Source organism: Labrus mixtus, chromosome 6 (assembly GCF_963584025.1).
Source record: "Labrus mixtus chromosome 6, fLabMix1.1, whole genome shotgun sequence".
Lineage (NCBI taxonomy): Eukaryota > Metazoa > Chordata > Actinopteri > Labriformes > Labridae > Labrus > Labrus mixtus.
This window is the reverse complement of record NC_083617.1, coordinates 22,544,800-22,565,131: the sequence shown is the minus strand read 5'-3', so window position 1 is coordinate 22,565,131 and position 20,332 is coordinate 22,544,800. Positions and strand designations below refer to the sequence as shown.

The 20,332-nt window shown below is 38.8% G+C and overlaps 2 protein-coding genes across 3 annotated transcripts; both read left to right on the top strand.

The window, feature by feature from the left end:
- The first annotated feature begins 1,652 nt into the window (after nt 1-1,652).
- sdhaf4 (succinate dehydrogenase complex assembly factor 4) lies at nt 1,653-4,093 on the top strand. The gene is made up of 3 exons (XM_061040526.1): nt 1,653-1,828; nt 2,111-2,224; nt 3,577-4,093. Exons 1-3 carry the CDS (start codon nt 1,750-1,752, stop codon nt 3,684-3,686), a joined length of 303 nt encoding a protein of 100 aa, XP_060896509.1. The 5' UTR covers nt 1,653-1,749; the 3' UTR covers nt 3,687-4,093.
- A 913-nt stretch (nt 4,094-5,006) lies between these two features.
- cep68 (centrosomal protein 68) lies at nt 5,007-20,308 on the top strand. 2 transcript variants are annotated; one of them, XM_061040534.1, is made up of 9 exons: nt 5,046-5,125; nt 7,055-7,516; nt 12,511-12,809; nt 13,199-14,257; nt 14,920-15,109; nt 16,125-16,288; nt 16,401-16,523; nt 17,944-18,040; nt 18,157-20,308. In XM_061040534.1, the coding sequence occupies exons 2-9, from the start codon at nt 7,072-7,074 to the stop codon at nt 18,348-18,350; spliced, it is 2,571 nt and encodes an 856-aa protein (XP_060896517.1). In that variant the 5' UTR covers nt 5,046-5,125; nt 7,055-7,071; the 3' UTR covers nt 18,351-20,308. The 2 variants fall into 2 exon arrangements, with proteins under 2 accessions (XP_060896518.1, XP_060896517.1); XM_061040535.1 differs by lacking the exon at nt 7,055-7,516 and having other exon boundaries at nt 5,007-5,125.
- The last annotated feature ends 24 nt before the right edge of the window (nt 20,309-20,332 follow it).

Sequence of the window (20,332 nt, the reverse complement as noted above, 5' to 3'; positions counted from 1 at the left end):
GCTGGTGCACATATTCTGGGGGAACCTAAGAAGATTTTAACTAAAATATTGCAGTGATTTGGTTGATTAAATTATTTATATGTTTTACTTCATACAAAATATTTTTTACATCGATTTAAGCGAGATCTCACTCATACAAGAAATACCCCAAAAGTTTTTTGTGTCCACTGATTTTTCTAATGGGAATTTGAGTCAGCAGTAAATGCATAGCAAGCTGTTTGGCTGTGAGAGTATGTATGTGTGTGTGTTTAGTGTGTGATGTGACATTCTCCAGGACTTTCCTCTAAAAGGTTGAAGAGGAATGTAAAGGAGAATTTCTTCATCCACTTGGAAATATCTGCACAGAGTCTCTAGAGGTAAGCTGCACTGAAACCTCCTGGAATTCCTCTCACACATCCAACAGAATTTTACCCCAGGGAGGTAAAGTGGTGACCGGGGCTGATAAGGAAAAGCAAGTTTAGAAAAACTGAGAAAAGCAGCACTGTTCTTTGGGGCTTGGTATGTTTGTGCGTTAAATAACCAATCAACCAACCATGTTGATAACCAAACCATCTGTTCAAAAACTGTAGTGTCTAGTAATCTTACCATTTTTTTCAACCTTTCAAATGTGCTCAGCATCCCCTCAAATCAACACTTGGGCATGGAAAAACTGAAATCAGCTACAGCTCTTGTATAATAACTCTCAATGCTAAAAAAAATCTTCATTCAATGCAGACACCAAGTAGATCCATATGATAAGTTGCCCAGTATCTAATTTTCAATAAATCATCACATCTTTTAATGCTCCATACATAATGTATTGTTATATTAATGCTGTGTCTGTATTGCAATAGCAGTGTGATATTCTGTAAATCAAACAGGCTCTACAAAACTGATGTATTAAAAATGAACACAAGTAAATTCCCTTGTTTCTCAAACACAGTCCTGTACATTTACAGATAATCAAAAGTAAACTCAGATCTATTCAGCTACTCTTTAACGCTGATATTCAGTAAGGGATGTAGCTGCATCAACAGAGGACAGTTGAATGATTCAGAGGTAGCCACAGTGGCTTTCAGTTACAGGGAAAAATGTGTTGCTTCTGTCTTCAAGATACGTTTTCATCAGTGTGTTCTAGATGTCAGTAGGTGTATTTGCTTAGATTGAAATAACCACTTCAGTTGGTTTTTGAAGAAAATAAACTATTAAATGAATGAAATTTATTTACAGAAAAACTGCTACTGTTAATTACTGTTTAGAAATGGTACAAATAGTACAAAAGCCAGGCTTGCTGGTTTGACAATTTTGTAACTAAAGAAAAAAGTCTGTTTCTATCCATACTATGTGACATTGACATTTTTAAATAAAGGCAATGCCCATGCTTTATTGTTTGCTCTGTACCCTATTTAACCTGTCTATTATTATACAACCTAGATAGTTACAACTAGGCTACTATTTAAGCTTGAGTCAAGTTCATACAATATTAAATGAACTGATGGTGGATGTGCTAAATGTTACGTCAATATGGAAACATCAAATCCAGTTCAACACAGTGTAGTGAAGTGCAGTCACTCTGTTATCCAGTGTTATATCTCCCCCTACTGGTGTAAAATAAACATAGCATTGGTCCCTCGTCATTTCCCGTCGCCAAGTGATGATGAAAATTACGTAAATAAAGCTCGACAAACAATTGTGTAAGAGTGCGAAGACGTCTGGGCGCAGGATACATAATTTGCTTGTGTCGCTTCTTTAGTCCGGTCAGCTGCAGACATGTTTCTTTTGCAGGTGTGTGCTTCAACCAGCAGACGACTTCTTTCTCATGGTCGAGCTGTGGACTCTGCATTTACTGGTCAGTTTGTCGACGTTGCCTCTATTTTATTTTCTGGGTCAGCCCAAACCACATTTACAATGTCTCTGTTATAGTTCAATTATTTTTTTTGCTTGTTCTTCTTAGAGCATGATTTAGGATCTCTTTCTTACCTTTATTGAGACTAAACTTTGACAGTCATTAAAGTAAGGTTAGTGAAGGTTAAATCAGAGCTTCATTGTGCACGGCCTGCAGGCACCTCAGTTTTTATTCTGAAATCCTCGGCTCGGATGTCATTGTTGGTTTTTGTTGTGTCTGCTTTAGGGTGTTCACGGGCAGCCAGTGGATTGGTGAAGGACAAGGAGCCGCTGAAGAAAGCCAAAACCCCTCAGGGTCGGTTTGACACCCCGGAGGAGAAGCAAAAAGAGGTTCTGCAAAGTAAGTTTGACAATCAAAATGATAACATAGTAGTAACTATGAGGACAGGTAAAGTCCCTCAGACATCATCTTCTAGCCCCCCTTCTCCTCCGGTATTTAAAACAGAGAAAATCATGAAACTTTTATCACTGTAATAGACCAAAGAAGGCGGTCAGTAAATCTGAAATGTGTTGTGCTAATGACAATTCGTAAACAAAAGTATTAACAAAAAATGAATCTTCCTAAAGCAATGCCCCTGCATAAAAATGTAGTTTGTGTATTTTCTCATGTGTATGAAGAATCCTATTAGATTGTACAACATGAACATATTGAACTTCATCAGTAAGCATTACTTTATAAAGACGTTGAAATGTAGCAGAGTGTTAATAAAATGACAGGAAGAAGACACCAGGTTCAGCCAGGATTTGTAAAAGGAATTCTGACCTTAATAAGTAGAGGTCCTTGTAAGGATGGCCTAGTGGCTTAGGTCCAAAAATGAGGAAAATTCGAAAATGCAGTCCAAGTGAATTTATTTACAGTGGAAAAATCAAATTCAGCAATATCTACAGTGCAGGCCTGGAGAAAATAATACTTGCAAGAAAAAAATCACAAAATGCAAAAAGTGACAAACAAAAGAAGAGACTGAGCTCTAAACAATGCAGCTCTGAACACTCTTTAATTACTGTCATCAAACTCTCCAACACTGTTCACCTCCAACAACCTGTAAGGCCCTCAAGCCTCCTCTTATATAGGAGTTGGCTCTTACCAAAAAGGGTTGGAAATCAATTTACTCTCAGGAGAGTATTTCCTGTTCTACAAACAACACATCATATCTGCAATAAGGCTAAAGGAATATCAACATACATTTCTATTGAGTGAATATTTAAACAGCCATTTAAATAACAGATTCAATCTCAACAACCTAAACACCCCTCCACCTCTACCAAACATGGCACCTTCCACTTGGCACACCCATATATAAGCCAATGAAATGTTTTAATGTAAAAATAGTCCACATGTGTTTTCTTTTGCTTGAAAATACAATGTTTTAAATTATTTATCAATGAGTTTTTCTTAAGTTTTGTCTGAAGTCATTCACACCAAGTAGGCTACTAGTTGCTAGTCATGCTAAGCTAACATTAACACATTAACACGGCTTGATGTTACTTCAAGAGTGTCTGTTTTGGCATTAGCACATGAAAGTGTGTGTATTATTTTAGAGGGCACGGGGTTGACCTGTGACAGTCCTTACTGCATTTCTTAAGCCCAGTGTACCCAACAAACTGGACAGCGTGTGTAATGTTTCAAGAAAATCATCTTTACTCAATCTGTATCGAATAAATGCATTTAATTAGTCTCCTGTTGATCTCCAGAATTCCCTGATGATGTAAACCCTGCAACCAAGGAGAAGGGGGGTCCCCGGGGCCCAGAACCAACGCGCTATGGAGACTGGGAGAGAAAGGGCCGCTGTGTTGACTTTTAGATTATTATCTATAAAGTGGTTTTATTATCATTGATTGTGTTTGCTGTACTCTGGGAATCTGAGTTTCTGTTCAGAAGATGAGAATAAGACAGGGATATAAACTGTTTCTTACTATCACTGTGTAAACTCTTACAGGGAACAAAAACGATTACAAAAACAATTTGTTTGGCATAAGTAGCTTGATTTACACAAAATGTATCATGTCTCTTACTGCTGGCTTTTGTGGTTGTCAAAGAAAATGCCATCCATTATCACCGATATATGTGACGCTTCAAGACACATTTTGCACATTGATGGTGTTTGGTTGCATGTGAGAGTGAGACATTAGAGTGCTGGTCCTATTAAGCTTTTTCGTTTTGTCAACGAGTATGAAAGATGAGATTAATTAAAGGACAGATTGTTCTGTTTTCATGTCCGTTGTGTTAATTGATTCATTTAAAGCATGTATAGAAATGGGTTTCATCTTTTTTTTTGTTACTATAAACTACCAAATGAGCTAAGTTACAATTAACTGTTTTAAAACAGCATAATTTTGTTTTAAGGAAGTAACCTAAATCACACTGGGATAATGCTGATACCAATTTCACTGTTGTTAATGGGAATCCCAATTCAAGGTTTATGCAGTCATTTCAAAGGGGATCTGTGCATGCAGTGTTGTGTGGATCTCAGACTGTTTAAGTTATATTTGACTGAGATCTGGATGGTCTCAAAGTAAAAGAAATGCACGCTTTTTTTGTTTGGTAACGCTTCTTCAGAAAACTAAAGTGTTAAAAGGAACTACTATATTCATTAAATTATTGTGTCATTGTTTGTATAAATGATTTCAGTGGCACTGACAGTATGTGGAGTGCTTTTATGTGCAGAAGATTTACAATAATGAGGTATTTCTTATTTCAATGACGATTAAGTCATGCACTTCCTATGTTGCCCGCTAAAGGGGGCTAAAGGGCCACTTTTGAAATGAATTTTGTTGTGTTGCCTTCACTTACCGTCCCCCAAAAATGAGTCATTATTTCAACCCAGGTGACTACAGGGCCGTTATTTTAGATATTGGAAGGTAAATTTATGAAATCTAACTTTGGAGCCTTTAAATTTAGTGATGTGCCACATGCGCTGAACGTCCTCATGTAGCCGATGGGATTACAACTTAGGCCGTAACTGTAACTTTACTTTATTTTTCTTATAATGGTGAGAAAGTGTAAAGTAGCTTAGCCTATAACCAATCAGTAATAACACAATAACTAAATAAACGAGCGAAAAGTCCCTGTCTGTATAACAGGGACTGTAAGATTATCAGAAATGTTACAAAAAAAGTATGTTGCTTTATGAAAGGGAAGAACAAGCAGCACCTGAAGGCACCACGGTTAGAGGAAGAAGGCTGCTGCGACAAAGCAACAACCACTGGAAGCTCCGAGCTGAAGACTACTCAGCCAAATGTGGTAAGTCAATGAAATGTGTATTTTTTTTACATTGACTCAGAGTCATAGCCGCTGTCTTAGAAGTTTGTTAGTAACACTGCATTAAAGATATTCGCCAAGTGACAGCTGGTATGACTTCGGTTCCGCTGAACACAAACAACACAATAGTGGGCGGAAGAAGCTTCTCAATACTTTGCACAAAGCACCGCTTCATGTGGATCATAAAAATGAATTTAACAGAACATTCACAAAATTAACGTAATGGACAGGCGGGATTTCAAGTTGTTTGTAATTTCATCAATAAAAAATGGCAGATTAAATTGCAGAATGTTTGAATGAGATCAAGCACATACTTCACTTTTTCCATATTTAGTAATTTGAAAACCAGCTATGTAGGCTAGCTGCTGTGTTAATGTAGCATACACGTGCAAGCAGTTATGTAGACATTAATAAAAACACATGTTGGTCAGGACACGAGTAACGCAAAACTCGAAACCTAACATGGCCATCTTAGTGGATAACTGTGGCTCTTGGCTTTGTATAGGTCAATTGTGTTTGGTGTCAGGGCTTGTTGCTATGGTTTCCTCCACAGTCCCACTCTGACCACTGCCACCTATGTTTGACATACTGTAGCCTCTGTTTGACAAAATGAACAAAGGCTCCCACATCACGTTGTTTCAGCTGTCATATAGCTGCATCACCTTTGTGTTTATAGCTGACAGGATGGACAGACTGGATGCTTGATATAGCGTACACACCATGGTACACACACACAATCACATAGTCATAACCTTTATGTACCACATATACCAGACTAATGCATAACACTCTAGTGATGATTGGGTAACAATTTTCCCATCTGCAACACCAGAAATCTTAAATCCCGTGTAAATTCAATGATGACCTCAGGGGCTTTGACACATTTCAGGCATCGAGGAAAATGTTTTTTAAATGCTGTGGGAGCTTGATAGATGTTTTTCCAACATAGGCTACAGATGGATAAGTCTACCTGTTTAAATTGTAGCCTGTCCCAGCTTTCTCAAGGCTTTAGCCACCACTGAAGACATAAGCTTACGTCCTCTTTCATATATCTATGAATTTAAATCTTGGAGGAGTTGCATTATTCAGTGGAAAACATTCACCTGTGAAAGCAGATTTGTCTTTACCTTTTGATCTGTAACAATTTTGCAGGTCTCTCCAAGATTCTACCCAGTTTTCTACCATGATTGGTAATTTTGTTCTTAGAGGTCATGGACAGTCATATGGGGAAGGGGGGGGGGATTTAAATTTAAGTTGAGTGAAGTTCATTCTCAGCATAAAATATGCCAAACATGTCAAGCAGTGTGTAACTAATAACATGACCAGTTATTTTCTCTGTGTGTCTGTTGAGGAATCTTTATATGAAACAGTATTTCATAAATTATTTATTTATTTATTTATTTATTTATTTATTTATATATTACCAATTGTAAATAACTAATGACACATTTAAATAATTATTTAATTATTTAATAACACATGCATTTAATTAATAATTACATATTTATATATGTTTTGATTTATTTCCAATATGAAATAATTGATGACACATTTAATGATTTAATTAATTATATATTTATATATTTCATTTTGGCACTTTTAGTCCTCCATAAGGGGCTGCTGCACCCGCTGTAATGATGGCGTGTGTTTCAGTATTTTATACTGGTATATTGGTCGCACCGGTGTATAAGACGCAGCCAACTTTAAGACGAAAATATAGGTATTAAAAGTGAGTCTTATACACCGAATTTTACGGTATGTTCCCGCTTTGCACAACGCCAGACATAACTACCAAATTCCCGTTTCTAGAATAACAGTCAAAATATCCGAAATTAACTGATATGTACTTTATTTTAACATTAATCCCTCGTGCTTTCTTCTCCTCTGCATCCTTCTTCAACTGGCTGTTAGCACAGTGGTACCGTCAGATGAAGCCTGCTGCTTTTCATCTTGCTCCCTTTCAGCTGGTTGCAAACTTGTGTCCGGACTGTCCGCATCATTGGAGGCGTCTCTCACCACTTGAATCGTTCAGCAAACTTTTGGAGCTTTCCTCTGGTTCATATTTTGAGGGGATGCTGTCGGTTTCAGTAGATGTTTCCGAACAGTTCAAGCTTAACCTGTCCATGTCTTCATGTTTGTCCTCCATGTTCTTCACCAGGATGTGTATGCATTCTTCAATCCATTCTAAAATCTCCAACTGCTCTATTTGTTTATCTATCAGATTAGCAATGCTCTCCTTTATATTGTTGTGCTCCTTGAAGAACGCTATATCCAGATCCAAGAATTTCTTCTCCACCTGTTTATTCACCATCCTGCAGATCCTCCTGTCATTTGCTGCCTGTTTTCTCTTCCTGTCCAATCATCAAGATAAAGGTAGTTCAACAGAAAAACATTAAACAGATTGAACGGAGCACCTTCAAGTAATGACACAGACAACAGCAACACGTTACAAAAATATGTGTAGTCTATTTCTTCATAAACAACCATAAGAAATGAACCTGAGGGTGGAGACACTGAGACGCTCCTTTCTGCCACTTTCTGCCATCAGGATATCCACTTCTTAGAAGTTTTCTCTGGAAAACAACTAAAGCAGAGGAAAATTTCACTTAAAACATATATTCTTTTATTTGACTTTGAAGCCCCACCTCTTATTTAGAATTACTTTCTTTAGCCTTTTCTATTCTCAATAAAAACACAGGGACAGGGTAAAGACAGCAGTAGTGATCATCTTAAAAGCTCGACAAGATCATTTTTGAAACCAAGTGGATTTTTTGTTTTGGTTATTTAATTAAAAACAATATTTTGTTTCAAATTCTTCTCCTCTGATTTTGACATTTTCAATTTCTTGCACAAATGTAATGTATAACTGTTTGTTGTAAAAATAGAAAAGAAAACATCAGTGTGTCTACATTCAGTGACTGTTAGGAATAAGTTCAAAAACAACCTGACACAAACCTATAGCACCAGTTAGCTCAAAGAAAATCAACATAACACTAACACCCAAAAAGGACTTACCTCAGTAACAAGCAATTGAAATATCTTCTGTCCTCTCCTTTTGTACTGCACCCAACTAGACTGCTGATTTCTCTGTTGTTTACATTAGAGTTTCATGTATTATTTCAACATGTGATCCAGAAATTGGTTGCCATGTTACTTCAGATTACATAAAATGCATGTCTTCCTCTGGTGGGTCATCTTTTTCTAAAGATAAATGTAATGAGGAATACTATGGTGACAAATAGAAAGAGGATTTGTAAATCAGGCATTTTTCCAATTTCCATCAGAGTCCTGCCAGCTGAGTATGATACTGAAGTTGCCTCATTGAGCAAGTGGCTTCTATTTCTAAGTCATGATTTTGACCACAGGCCATGGTCATAAAAAAAAAAATTCAGCTCACAGCATTGTTTATAATTTGACCACTCTCACTCTATTTATCTTTGTATCTGCATCTTTTTTATTTTTGTGACATTTCTCAAGGATACATAGTAGGGCTGGGAGATATGGACCAAAACTCATATCTCGATATTGTTTAGCTGAATGGCGATACTCGATATCGATATATTAACAGTGAAAACACATATAACACAATAAACTACCTGCTTGTGAATTTAAAAAGTAATATTATAAAATAAAAGTGTTCCTTAAATACAATAAAAGAGAGAGAGAGGAGGAGCAGGGTTAGGAGGGACAGACAGTCAGTCATCATCATTGAGATGAGAAAAAAGTGACCTGGCACCTCTATAACGTTATTTTAATGCAACTTAAACTAGGCCTATATCGATATTAACGATATTGTCTTACCCTATATCTTGTTTGAAAATATATCGATATATCTTAAAAACTCGATACATTTCCCAGCCCTAGTACAGATGGGTTGTTTACTGTGGCAAAATATGCAGCATCTAATTAGCAAAGCATACAAAGAATGACTGATGGTGTACCATATTTATTTTAGCTGATAATTTAGTTTTTTGGTTCACCCACTAAGCAAGCTTAATCGTGGGGAATACTTTGCATCAACTCATACAAGAGGACTTATCCACTGTGCAGCAGTCTGCAAAAACTAGTTTGTTGTCTGTCGACTGAAAGTGCTAATATGCAGGGTATGGTGAGCCCAAACCTGAAAATTCATGCAAGGTATAAATAATAAACTAGTTTTTGCTTAACCATACAGTAAATCTGGAGCACAGACTTCATCCTAATCCCTTAGAACAGTTAACTGAACAGCAAGCCATGTGTCCAATATCTGTTGGAAAAAAAAGCCCAAAAAGCCCCAACACCACAAACAAGACCAAGAGGCTAAATTTTGTGAGTGAAATTAACTAGAGTCAAACCTCGGTGGACTTCTGGCAGCGCTCACCTTTCACCCGGAATGGTTGGGCCCCAGTTTATGCATATTCTAAAGACTCGATACAAATAAAATGGTTGAGTTTAATACAAATGTAATCATTATGTCATGGATTGGGAAATAGACCATAGAGACCAAAAGTATTCATAGCTTTCACTTGATGTAACACACTTAGGAACTGAATGCAGAATTCAAGCTAAGAAAGACAATCCGGATAGGAGGAGATTGTGGATTCATCATTTAGTTGTACTGCTGCCCCTGCAGGAAAAAGAAGAACAGACTTCTCCTTATCCTGCCATAATATATTGAGCATAATAATACAGCCTTTAATCAAACATCACTTGCCCCAGAACTGTGACTGAAACAGACAGCTTACTGTTTGTACCTTAGAAGACTTTAATCCTACAGCAGTGTTAAGGGCGGGGAGGTGTCTAAAAGACTGTTGTTGATATAGTGTCCTGAGCGTTATATAAACTAGCAGTGTATCCAAACTCCCTGTTTTTCTGTGGTTGTCTGTGCTCCAGCTCCACAGTGTTCAATGGTGGCGGCTCTTCGCCTGTGTTCTTTTTGCCCTCCAAGCCTCTGTGCCGGTCATGTGACTGAAAGCGATGAATTAAATTAGAATGGAACCATTTTGGAATTTGATGAATTCAACATGTTACCATATTGGGATTGACACTGGTTTGGAGCAAGCTTCAAGTGGAAAGGCAGTTAGCTCCTCTTTTTAACCACGGAGATTAACACCCCTGTCTTTGTTTTGTTGGAGCTTTTGATTGAGTCTTTTGCCAACCCTCAATGCTGTCTCCATGGAAACCAGACACACCATCAAAATGGGGGACGGTGATGGGAAGACAGGAAATGATGTGGTGATTCTGACATTTCTGAGACACAATTGTAATTTATTGTAGCTACTTGAAATAGTAGTTGGTCATGTCATTGGTCATCAAGTCTGATTGTCACATGTTTATTTTATGTATTTTAACACAACGATGTTCTTTGGTGCAACATTCGGTTTCGGTTTACCTTTTGATTGCCCAGGTGGTGTTCCAAAAAGACAGAGATAAAGTATATTTGAACATGAACAAACAAAACTATTTGCATAGAGGCTGTAACCAAATGCCACGCTCAAAACTCTCTGGAGCTTTGTGTGTTTTCAGGGCGGATGGAGTCAGGCACTACAGGTTAGTGTGGAGATTTGTCCCCCATAGATGTATGACATTAGAGTCAGTATCTGGAGTTAATTTAAATACTCTATATCCATGGATTCTGGACAGAAAAATGTTGTTATTGGATACTTTGGTTTTGTTTCTGAAATGCAGGTTTTTACTAAAACAGTAACACTTCAAAAAATTAACCTGAATGATCATGACTTGTATATCTCACTGTTGGAAGTCCATGTTTGCACTTTAATGGTGAACACAACAGTTAATGGTGTGGAACAGAACACCCAGTGATCCTCGTTTAAAACTTTTAATAGTCACATATATTTATGGTAGCTCTTGATGCATTGAGAGTCTGTGGCTCTGACCAAATAGTCCACCTCGTTATTCTTCCTGGTTGGTCCGGTGAGCACTGCAGGTCTGAGCATGCAGTCTTAATGAGATCAGTCAGGTGAGGAGCGACTAGTGAGCATATCATTTCACTGCCTTGACCTAACTGGATGCTTATCTGGCCTGCTGCTTAGTGATCCCACTACAATAGACAGAGACATTCCACTTACTTAGCAACTGGAAGTGTGTATTTCCTATTTGAATGCATGTGTTTATCTGGAACATGTCAACAAGGATTGCATTATAAATGAAAGCTAGAATCTCCAACTTTCCCAAGTCATGTGTGTCTATGTTCACAGTAGATTCCTTGAGATATTTTCCCAGGCGTACTGACCAAGGCACAGGTTAAACAGAGGAAATCTTGGACTTACATTCATTCTGTGAGCAGAGAACAGCGTCCAAATGAAGTGCAATAGAAGCCAAATGATCATGTGTTTTGGTCTTGTTTAGGAGTTACAGTAACAAAATATCAGGCTTAGGCCAGATTTAGGTTTTGGTGAAATTGCTTTTCTTGATCATATTTTTAAGTATCAATCTGTCAGTTATTTTTTATTAATTGATAATCAGTCTCTAAATCTACTCAGGAAAACCATCAACACTTCACAGAGCTGCAAGTGACACCTTCAAAAAGGTTGTTTTGTCCTACCAACAAATTATCATTATCAATCATGAGTCTTTATTTGTATAGCGCCAATTCTTAACAAATGTTATCTCGAGACACAAAAGCAGATAATACCTTACTCTTTGTCATGTTACAAATAAAATTTGATGGAAAACAAAAACAGTAACAATTCTTCACATTTGAGCAGCCAGCATGTTTTTATTGATGCCTGTTTTGGGTCCTGGGGTCCCACCAATATGAGTTGGCTTCAGTTGGGTTTGGCTTTGATGACACTGGTATGGGCTTTAGTTTAAGATGTGAGCAGTTATTATTGTGATTTATAGAAAGGCAGTTCATTTTCAAATGCACTTTTTTAAGGTGTTGAATGTCAATGTATGATAATTGATGGATAGTTTTTTTTTTTTTTACACACATCCCACAAAACTGCAAAAAGACAACTCATGTCCGAGACATCTTGGGGGAATTTGTCAAGTGGAATTTACACTATATAACTTTGATATGGTTGAAATATAGGGATATATTTATTCAATTGAAGCGCAGTTTGTCTTCTTGATGCTTTTGAGATTTAAAGTTGTCTGGGAATGTATTACTCTGTCATTATGTGCTATAATAATTAACTGAACATATATTCTGTGTCATCAGTGCTTCTTTATTCCACAATTCGGCAACTTGATGTTTGTTGTATGGAGGACAATAGATCAAAATTTTGCCACAATTCAGCAGCTCTTTCAAGCAGCATCACTAAAACAAAAGAAGTCATTATAAATAGCATTAATAACAAACTATTACTTTTAGATATAACCCTGTTTCATAAATGTAGAGGTACTTAACTAATGTGTCTCTGTAGTTGACAGGACTTTCCTACATTTCCTTTTGCCAATGGAAGCTGAGGGATGCAGCCAGCAATGGAAGATGCAACTTCCCGAGTTCAAACACAGAAGATGCTCAAGTCTGGCGTCAAATGACCACGAGAGAGGCCGGGCAGAGAGAGAAAGGGACAGAGATGGGCCACACAAAAGTGTTTCCATGGCGCCCACGTCCAGGTATCTGACAGACAGACAGTATGTGATGAGAAAGCCTCTGTTTGCTGCTGAGCAACATACATCCATCCTCAAGAAGACTACAAGAGAAAAGCACAAAGAGAAGGTGAGGTCTGACAGAGAGTCAATAAAACTGCATGTTTGAGATGCAATTGACAAAAAAACAAAACCTTATGTGAAGTCATTTTACACATCTGTCTCATGTATGAGTCCTTTTTTTTCTTCTTCCAATGACAAAGCAGCTACTGGTCATGTCTTACCTAATAGTATCTCCCTGATAATTCATTTTATTTATGAGAAAACAGGAGATCATTATGAGAAGCCATGGGAGTGTCCATAATGCCCTCCAAACTTTCATCTGTCATTTTCTTGTAGAGCCATTACAAAACTCGACAGAGATGACAGAGCTGTATAGTATTTGCTAAACGTCAACACGCCTTTACTTTAACAGACAGTTGAAGTTATCAATATTATGTTCTGTTTCCTTCCTTCTAGGAGCAGCACTTCAGTGGTAGCAAAAGAGTGCAAAATCAGAAACACACGGACAGTAACTTTTTGACCAAGGCAAGAGAGCTGGTGTCTCCAGAGAGCTTCAGACTGTCTCACAGTGACATCTCAACTCCCTCAGCTTCTAGAGAAGACCTAGACTCACACATGGGTGTCTCAGAGCTCAGATCCAGGCTGTTTGATGAAGAACCTAGTTTTCTTTCTGGCAGCAGATCAACCCAGCGCAGGTTTACGAGCTCCATCTTGGAGGTCCAGAGACTAAAGCCTCCAATGAGGCCACGACTGACCTCCACTGTACTTCACCCTACCTACACCCCTCTCTCAGGGAAATCCAGGGGTGACCAGAATCCTCTCAGGCTGGGGGTGAGGCAGGGTGAAGTTGGAGGAGATAGCAGACATTACTCTTCTGGAGGACATTCAAAGGAAAAAACAATGTCTCCACATCAGGCAAACTACTGGGCCTGTGCCATCCCTAAATCTTCACCTCCCTCTTCAGACAGGCACTCTGCAGGCTGGGACCCAAACAAGGAATACGAGGCCCTGCTTGACTACACTTATCCTCTGAAAGCAGGACAGGTCGTCAGCCAGTGGGATAGCTCTGACCTCCAGGGAGACTCTCTGCTCCAAACAGATCCAAACCTGCAGGATTCCGGGATTGATCTGGACTATCTTTGCAACTCCTCCAGCCTGTCAGGGTTGGAGACAGGGCAGACCAGGAGAAGAGGTACTCTTAGTGAGGGTCCGAGGACACCTGATCTGCAGGGGTCCACCAAATCCTCTGAAGGTCTGCCCTCAGGTAATGGTCTCTCCCTAACAGACACGGTGGGTTTGTCTTTTGATAGTCTGGACAGCTATACGAACACAAGTGGAATAAAACTTTACAAGGGGGGTGGTCATCATCATCATCAGTACCATGCAATAACCTCCAGTGCTTTAAGACGCTCCACTAGTGTTCTCCCACAGTCAAGATATGTATGTGGGGAGCTGGACGAGGAGTTCTGGCCTCTTCCAGATCAGCTGGAGGAGCTGCAGCTGCTGTCCAGACAGGTCAGTGCTTTAGGCAACCATGGACTTTGACTTAAAGACCACAATGAATGTTGATCGTGCACAGGGAAACCCTTTCACTACAACTCCTTTAAGACTCGACATTATGGCTGATTATTTTTTTTAAGATCAAATTTTTAGGTTGCATTCAAATCCAGCAGAAGAGAATTTAAAACTGGTTAAAGCAGCTGTTGCCTCATACACAAAAATGTATAACCTTTAGTTACATTGCAACCATTAACAGTGCCTAAAAGCCTGTTAAATTTGGTGGTGTATTAGATGATGTCCCATCATAAGAGAAGTCATCACACTAATGAGCTCTAATGTCAAGTTAATTTTTTTCTGGAATTGAAATATTGTCTGTAAAGATAACGTGTGAGGAAAGGCTTCTTTGCAATCACATATCAACAAGCTGCAGGAACATTGAGGAATCTCAGGAAAACTAACCTGATTTCTTCATTTTTTTGGCTGAACAGAAGATGACACCCCTGAAACATGCTTGGACAGCTAAAAGGCTCTTTAATCAGTCGACCACTTTATCAGAAGTGGAACACGATGTTGGGGGGGGGGGGGGGGGAGAGAGAGAGAGAACAGACATAGTGATTAATAATCCAAAGGTTTTGTGTTTCTCAGCTAGTAGTGAAAGTATTTGTCCCTGTGTTCAGGTGAAGGAGGTGACAGCCAAGCTGAGCCGGCCTGTCACAGCCAGCTGGGAATCTCTGGGGCCAGGCAACACCTCCATTCTGTCCTCCATCACCTTGACTGATAAACGGGATGCTGAAAACAAGGAGCTGAAGGGCAACAATAAAGAAAAAGAAGAGACAGGCAGAGAGGAGAGGAGTGCTTCTCAGACAGGTCGACCATTTATCATTTACCTATTGAATTGATTTTCTTATTTAAACCTTTTGGCTCTTTCATGGTCAGTCATGGTGATAGTGATTCTCTTTTACATGCATTATGTGTCTTCTTTGATATACTTGTATTTTATGTTTGTACATCATGTATGTTGTATTTCATATTTTGAATGTTAGCTGTATGTGGACCCCTGGAAGAGGAGCTGTTGCATTTGTGTCAGATAATGGGGATCTGAACAGAGTAATAAAGGAATTAATAGGAACTAATGTTCGGCAGAGGGGGCTGATCTGGATATGTGCATGCACAAGACAGATTACATGCAGACTCTAGATGTTAAAAAAGTTTTATCTGGCTGTTTTTCTAGCAATAAAAAAAAAGCTTACTGTCAGGGAACACTAAATATGCCCAATTAACATTACATTTTAAAAGAACCCTTTTTTTCTTCTGACAATTCACCAAACCAGCACAGACAAGAAAATTACCTCAGTCCACCATTGCCAAATAAAGACCCATGATTCCTTTCAACCAGATAGTAAAACTTTGAATTTCCAAAATAGTACCAGTACCAGTAGTAAAAAAAAAAAAAAAAACATGTGTCTGGAGATGTACTCTTATTCTATATAACCTATATTTTAGTTGGCTTAGCACTATTATGTGTAGAAATATGCCTTTTTATGTAATTTTCTGCACAACAATGTTGGATTTTTTTTAAGCAGAACCTTAAACGTTAAGCTGAGACGAGGACATGATCTGAGAAACTTAGTTATGTTTCAATTCTAATTCTGCCATATCTTTCATACATAACCCACATCAAAATAATGCAACCACGAACGACTTGACCTAGAAAATAGTTTACTTTATGTGTATTATTGATCATTTTAAAGGCAAAATTACAATTTCAAGTAGTTTATTTCTGGAGTGGCTTTGGGGCCGGGGGGTTGCTTTGGGCTAAATGCAGCACATCAAGGGACTAACAATTCAAAACACTGAAAATCCATTCTTTGTCGAACAACAGATGATCCCAGGGTCTCAGAGGAAGTGAGGAGGAGTCAGGGAGTGAGTCGGTCAAGTCTCAGGGAGGTGGAGGCTTTGGTGGAGCAGCTTTCTGGCCTCACACTGCCCCACAGGAGCAGCCAGGAGGAGCAGAGGCAAAGTGACTCCCTGATGCAGCACATCAAGGTAAATACTCAATCTGATGGGATATTTTCAAATAGCAATATTCCATAAATGCTTTTTATAACCCATGTATGATGTGATGATGCTGTTAGAAATGAATACTGTGTATGTTCAGGTTTTCTGTTCACACCTAGAGCAGCTCATTCAGCAGCTGTATGCCATGTCAGAGAAGATGGAGCTGCTGGCTGCACCCACCGTGGACATAGGCAGTGTGAAGTCCTCTCTGGCTGAGTATCAGGTGAGGGCTGAGCCCATAACAATGATTCAGACACACATTTGGATATGTTTCTAGATGGACGAGACACAGATAAGGTGATTATTTCTTGTCTTCTGAGTTTTCAGTGATACTGTTAGCCAACCTAACACAGACCAACCTTAAAAAAGGTCAAGTAAGGGAACAGGCCAATTTGTTTTTTGAGGGTTTATCCATTTGTATAAGGCATAAATCTGCTCCTTTTGTGGATGTTGTCATTCCATTGGACTACACATAGCATTGATATAAAGGCAAATATTCTCATTATAGCATCGTGTAGCGGACTCTGTTGCTTCGGCCGCTACTTCCGCGTTGTTTATATACGTCACGTCTTACCTCAGGAAATCCCCCGCGCCCCCCCTCTGACAGGGATAGTCCCCCGCTGTGCGGAGCAGCATATGTGAACGGCTAGGTCGGGAGAATCTCCGGAGCGTTCCTCCTGTAAATATCTAGATATTATCCGGAGTGCATATGTGAAAACGGCTTTTGATTCTGTGATGGGCCAGTTGTAATGCTAATTACAGTGGAGAAGTAACGTTTCACGATCACACTCACTCTATGCTAGGAGATCTCCTGCCACAGGATATTAAAACATAACAATGTTTCTCTTCGAGATGAAAACATCTGCTAAGTGAAGAGATGTCTGCTGAGGGAATTTGAGAATTTTGTTGCATTTTGTGACTTTCAATTGAATAAAAGACTAAAAAGACTATTTTTCCAGTCATAGATTTTGTCATAGAAGTTTTCATAAAAAATAGTGTTAGAATATTGCCTCGTTCTCGTGAGTGTATCGTTGCGACCCTCCTTAATGCACATGCTATTATGTAGGTCATTCATACTTGCAGAAATCACCTGAAAAACTCAGGATATTTCCCGGAGGAGCTGTATATGTGATTGCAAACAGCCAAATATTTCACTCTGACTTCACCCGGAGTTTCTCCTGCCAGACCCATAGTATTTTTTCACTGGAGAATTCACCTCGAGCCAATGGGAGTGACGTCTATAGACTGTGACTGCCGCACGGTGCATAGAGTGTATACACTTGACCACTACGATCTCCGTGCACGTAGTTAAACTGCTGCATTATGTTTTCTGTTCGTCAGTATGTTGTTCTCCACTCTTTTGTGGATGTTGTCATTCCATTGGATTACACACAGCATTGATAAAAAGGCAAATATTCTCATTATAGCGTCGTATAGTGGACTCTGTTGCTTCGTCCGCTACTTCGGTGTTGTTTTTTCACATCAGTCTTACCTCAGGAGACCCCCTCCCCCTCCCCTCTGACAGGGAGTCTCCAGCTATGAGGTGCATATGTGAGTCCTCCTGAAATGATCTAGATATTTTCAGGAGTGCATATGTGAAAACGGCTAAATACTGACATTTTATCTTGTGGTCTCATTATCAGAGTTTTCAGAGAGAAGTGAGCAGCCATCAGCCGATGGTCTCCTGTGTTCTGCACACTGGACGGCTTCTCCTCAGCTGCATCAACACAACATCTCCATGTTAGTCATAAATATGACTGGTTGATATACAACTTCATAAACAAAAACTGAAATCATTACTTTGATATCCATGTCATCATTTCCCTCTAAGTCTCTTTGCATTCCTTCTCCTCTAGTTTTAAGAGACGCCCTGCTGTTGATTGAGAGGGAGTCTGGAGTTCTGGAGAACCACACTGAACACTTTTTCTCCTCCATCCTGTCTGCGATGGACAGCCTGACCCAGCCCAGCCCCGTCCAGCAGAGCCGAGAGGAGGACTCTGGCCCTGAAGGGGTCCATTTAGTGAACAGACTGCACGACATGTCCGTGTAAAAGCATATGAATTATTTCACATATTTATTTCTTTTAATAGAAGATTTCATAATTTCTTCCAACAATGTTTAAATTCCATTCTATCAATGTTGTTTCACAAAGAAACAAAGATGTTTTATTGTTATGGAGCACAAAGCATCCAGTGCTAATTTAGTTTCATAACTGAACTGATATAGAAGTATTACGTTTTCCTTAAACTCTGAATGGTTACATAAATGCCTTAATATTGCACAGGTTTTTTCTAGTTGTACTTACTGTCACCATTGTATTTTATAAGACATAATCCTCTCCTGATCACCATTTTTATCACACTGTCAGTCTTTGAATCACATACTGAGGCATAGAAATGTCTTTAACATACCTGTCTTTATCTGTGCATCTGCCTGCTGTGTTTACAGTCACACTTTGCATTTTGGAATTGCTTTCTATTATAAATGTAAGCAATGTGTGCCAACTGCACCTACACCTATAATGAAATAAGAGTTCACGGAGCAGCAGCATGAGCCTTTATCAGTTTAGAGCTTCACAGGAAGAATAACATATCAAAGAGCCTGTTTTCACCTGGTATTAAAATGAATCCTAAATGATCCTATCACAAATGGAGAGCCTCACGATCAGTGTAAATACCCAGGACACATTGTGATCTGACCACTCGGGCTTCTTTAAGAAGTGGTCTGAGACCTAGTGGTCCACATTGTATGTGTCCTGGACTACATTTAGAACAATGTTTAATATTGTCTGATGTAATAATTATCGTAATTCCCAGCATGTTCAGTTCATCGTTGTTTAAAATGATGCAGCGCAATGAGACATTTCATGGAGACAAGCAAATACACACTGATGTATTTGATATCTATTTATATTATTAACAGAGACTTCAGTCTGCATTGGAGTTTAGGCGCTCACTGAACCACACAACTTAAAGATTTTATGATTAAAGATAGTTTATATCTCAGTGATCCCTGTTTGTGATCTATTAAACTCCTCTTAGTGCTGTGGTGCTGTATCAGGTAGTTTTTTTTATACATTGCTGGTTTTTGAAGGCTCATGAAGGAGAGTCACTCTTTATGTATTTATTCCAATATAGAGCAGGAAAGTGAATTTGAATCACATGTGGGTCCTTAACAGGCATGTGGAGACTCATTTGAATGCCAGGTGTGAACAGGTGTTTTTGAGCTGTCTACTTGTGATCAGATAACCCAGGACACGTTATGATCAGATGTAAACAGAGAAAACTTTTTTTTTTCAGACAAATTATTTAATCAGTAAACTGTATTCATTCTTTTGTTTGCTAAAAGTGCAAAAACCCATCATTTAGCTCAGTGCTGTCATGTCAGACTGTGTTTGATAACATGAACAGCTCTGTGTCTGGACTTCATACTCTCAAGTAGGCTAACATCATATCAGGTTTACTATATTTCTTTCTGAGTCTGATCTCAGATCATTTGGCAGCAGAGTGGAAGTGGACAGACATGGTTCTATACTGTGTTCTGTAGTGCTCTGTAGGATACCGCTACTTTTTCACTTACACATAACTGTCTTGACTTTTTAGCATTTTCTTATCAGTTGGTAGAACATTGACTGAGGGTCCACCAATACGCACAGCCTTAAACAACATTTTTGGTCTTTTGTTTTTCCTGTCAGGGTTGCATGTTTTCCATTTTTGGTTATAACTGTCTCTAAGATTTCTGCCACTTGTATCACTTAGGTGAGCTTACTACTTAAGAAACCTAAAATATGTCATTGTCACAGTCATTGTTAAGTCACGAAATAAACTGTTGTTTAAAAAAGTGTCTGCTATGTAACATATACAGTTAATGGTAACTGGAGAGCTGGGTGAACTGACCTACTGCTCCTATAACCACCTGTTCGTATTGACCTTCCACCTTCCAAACAAGTTCTTTCTACTGTATGTCATGTGTATATGGAGCAACACACATCCTAGACTGGTCTCATCAGATTGCATTGTGTGTGTGTTTGTG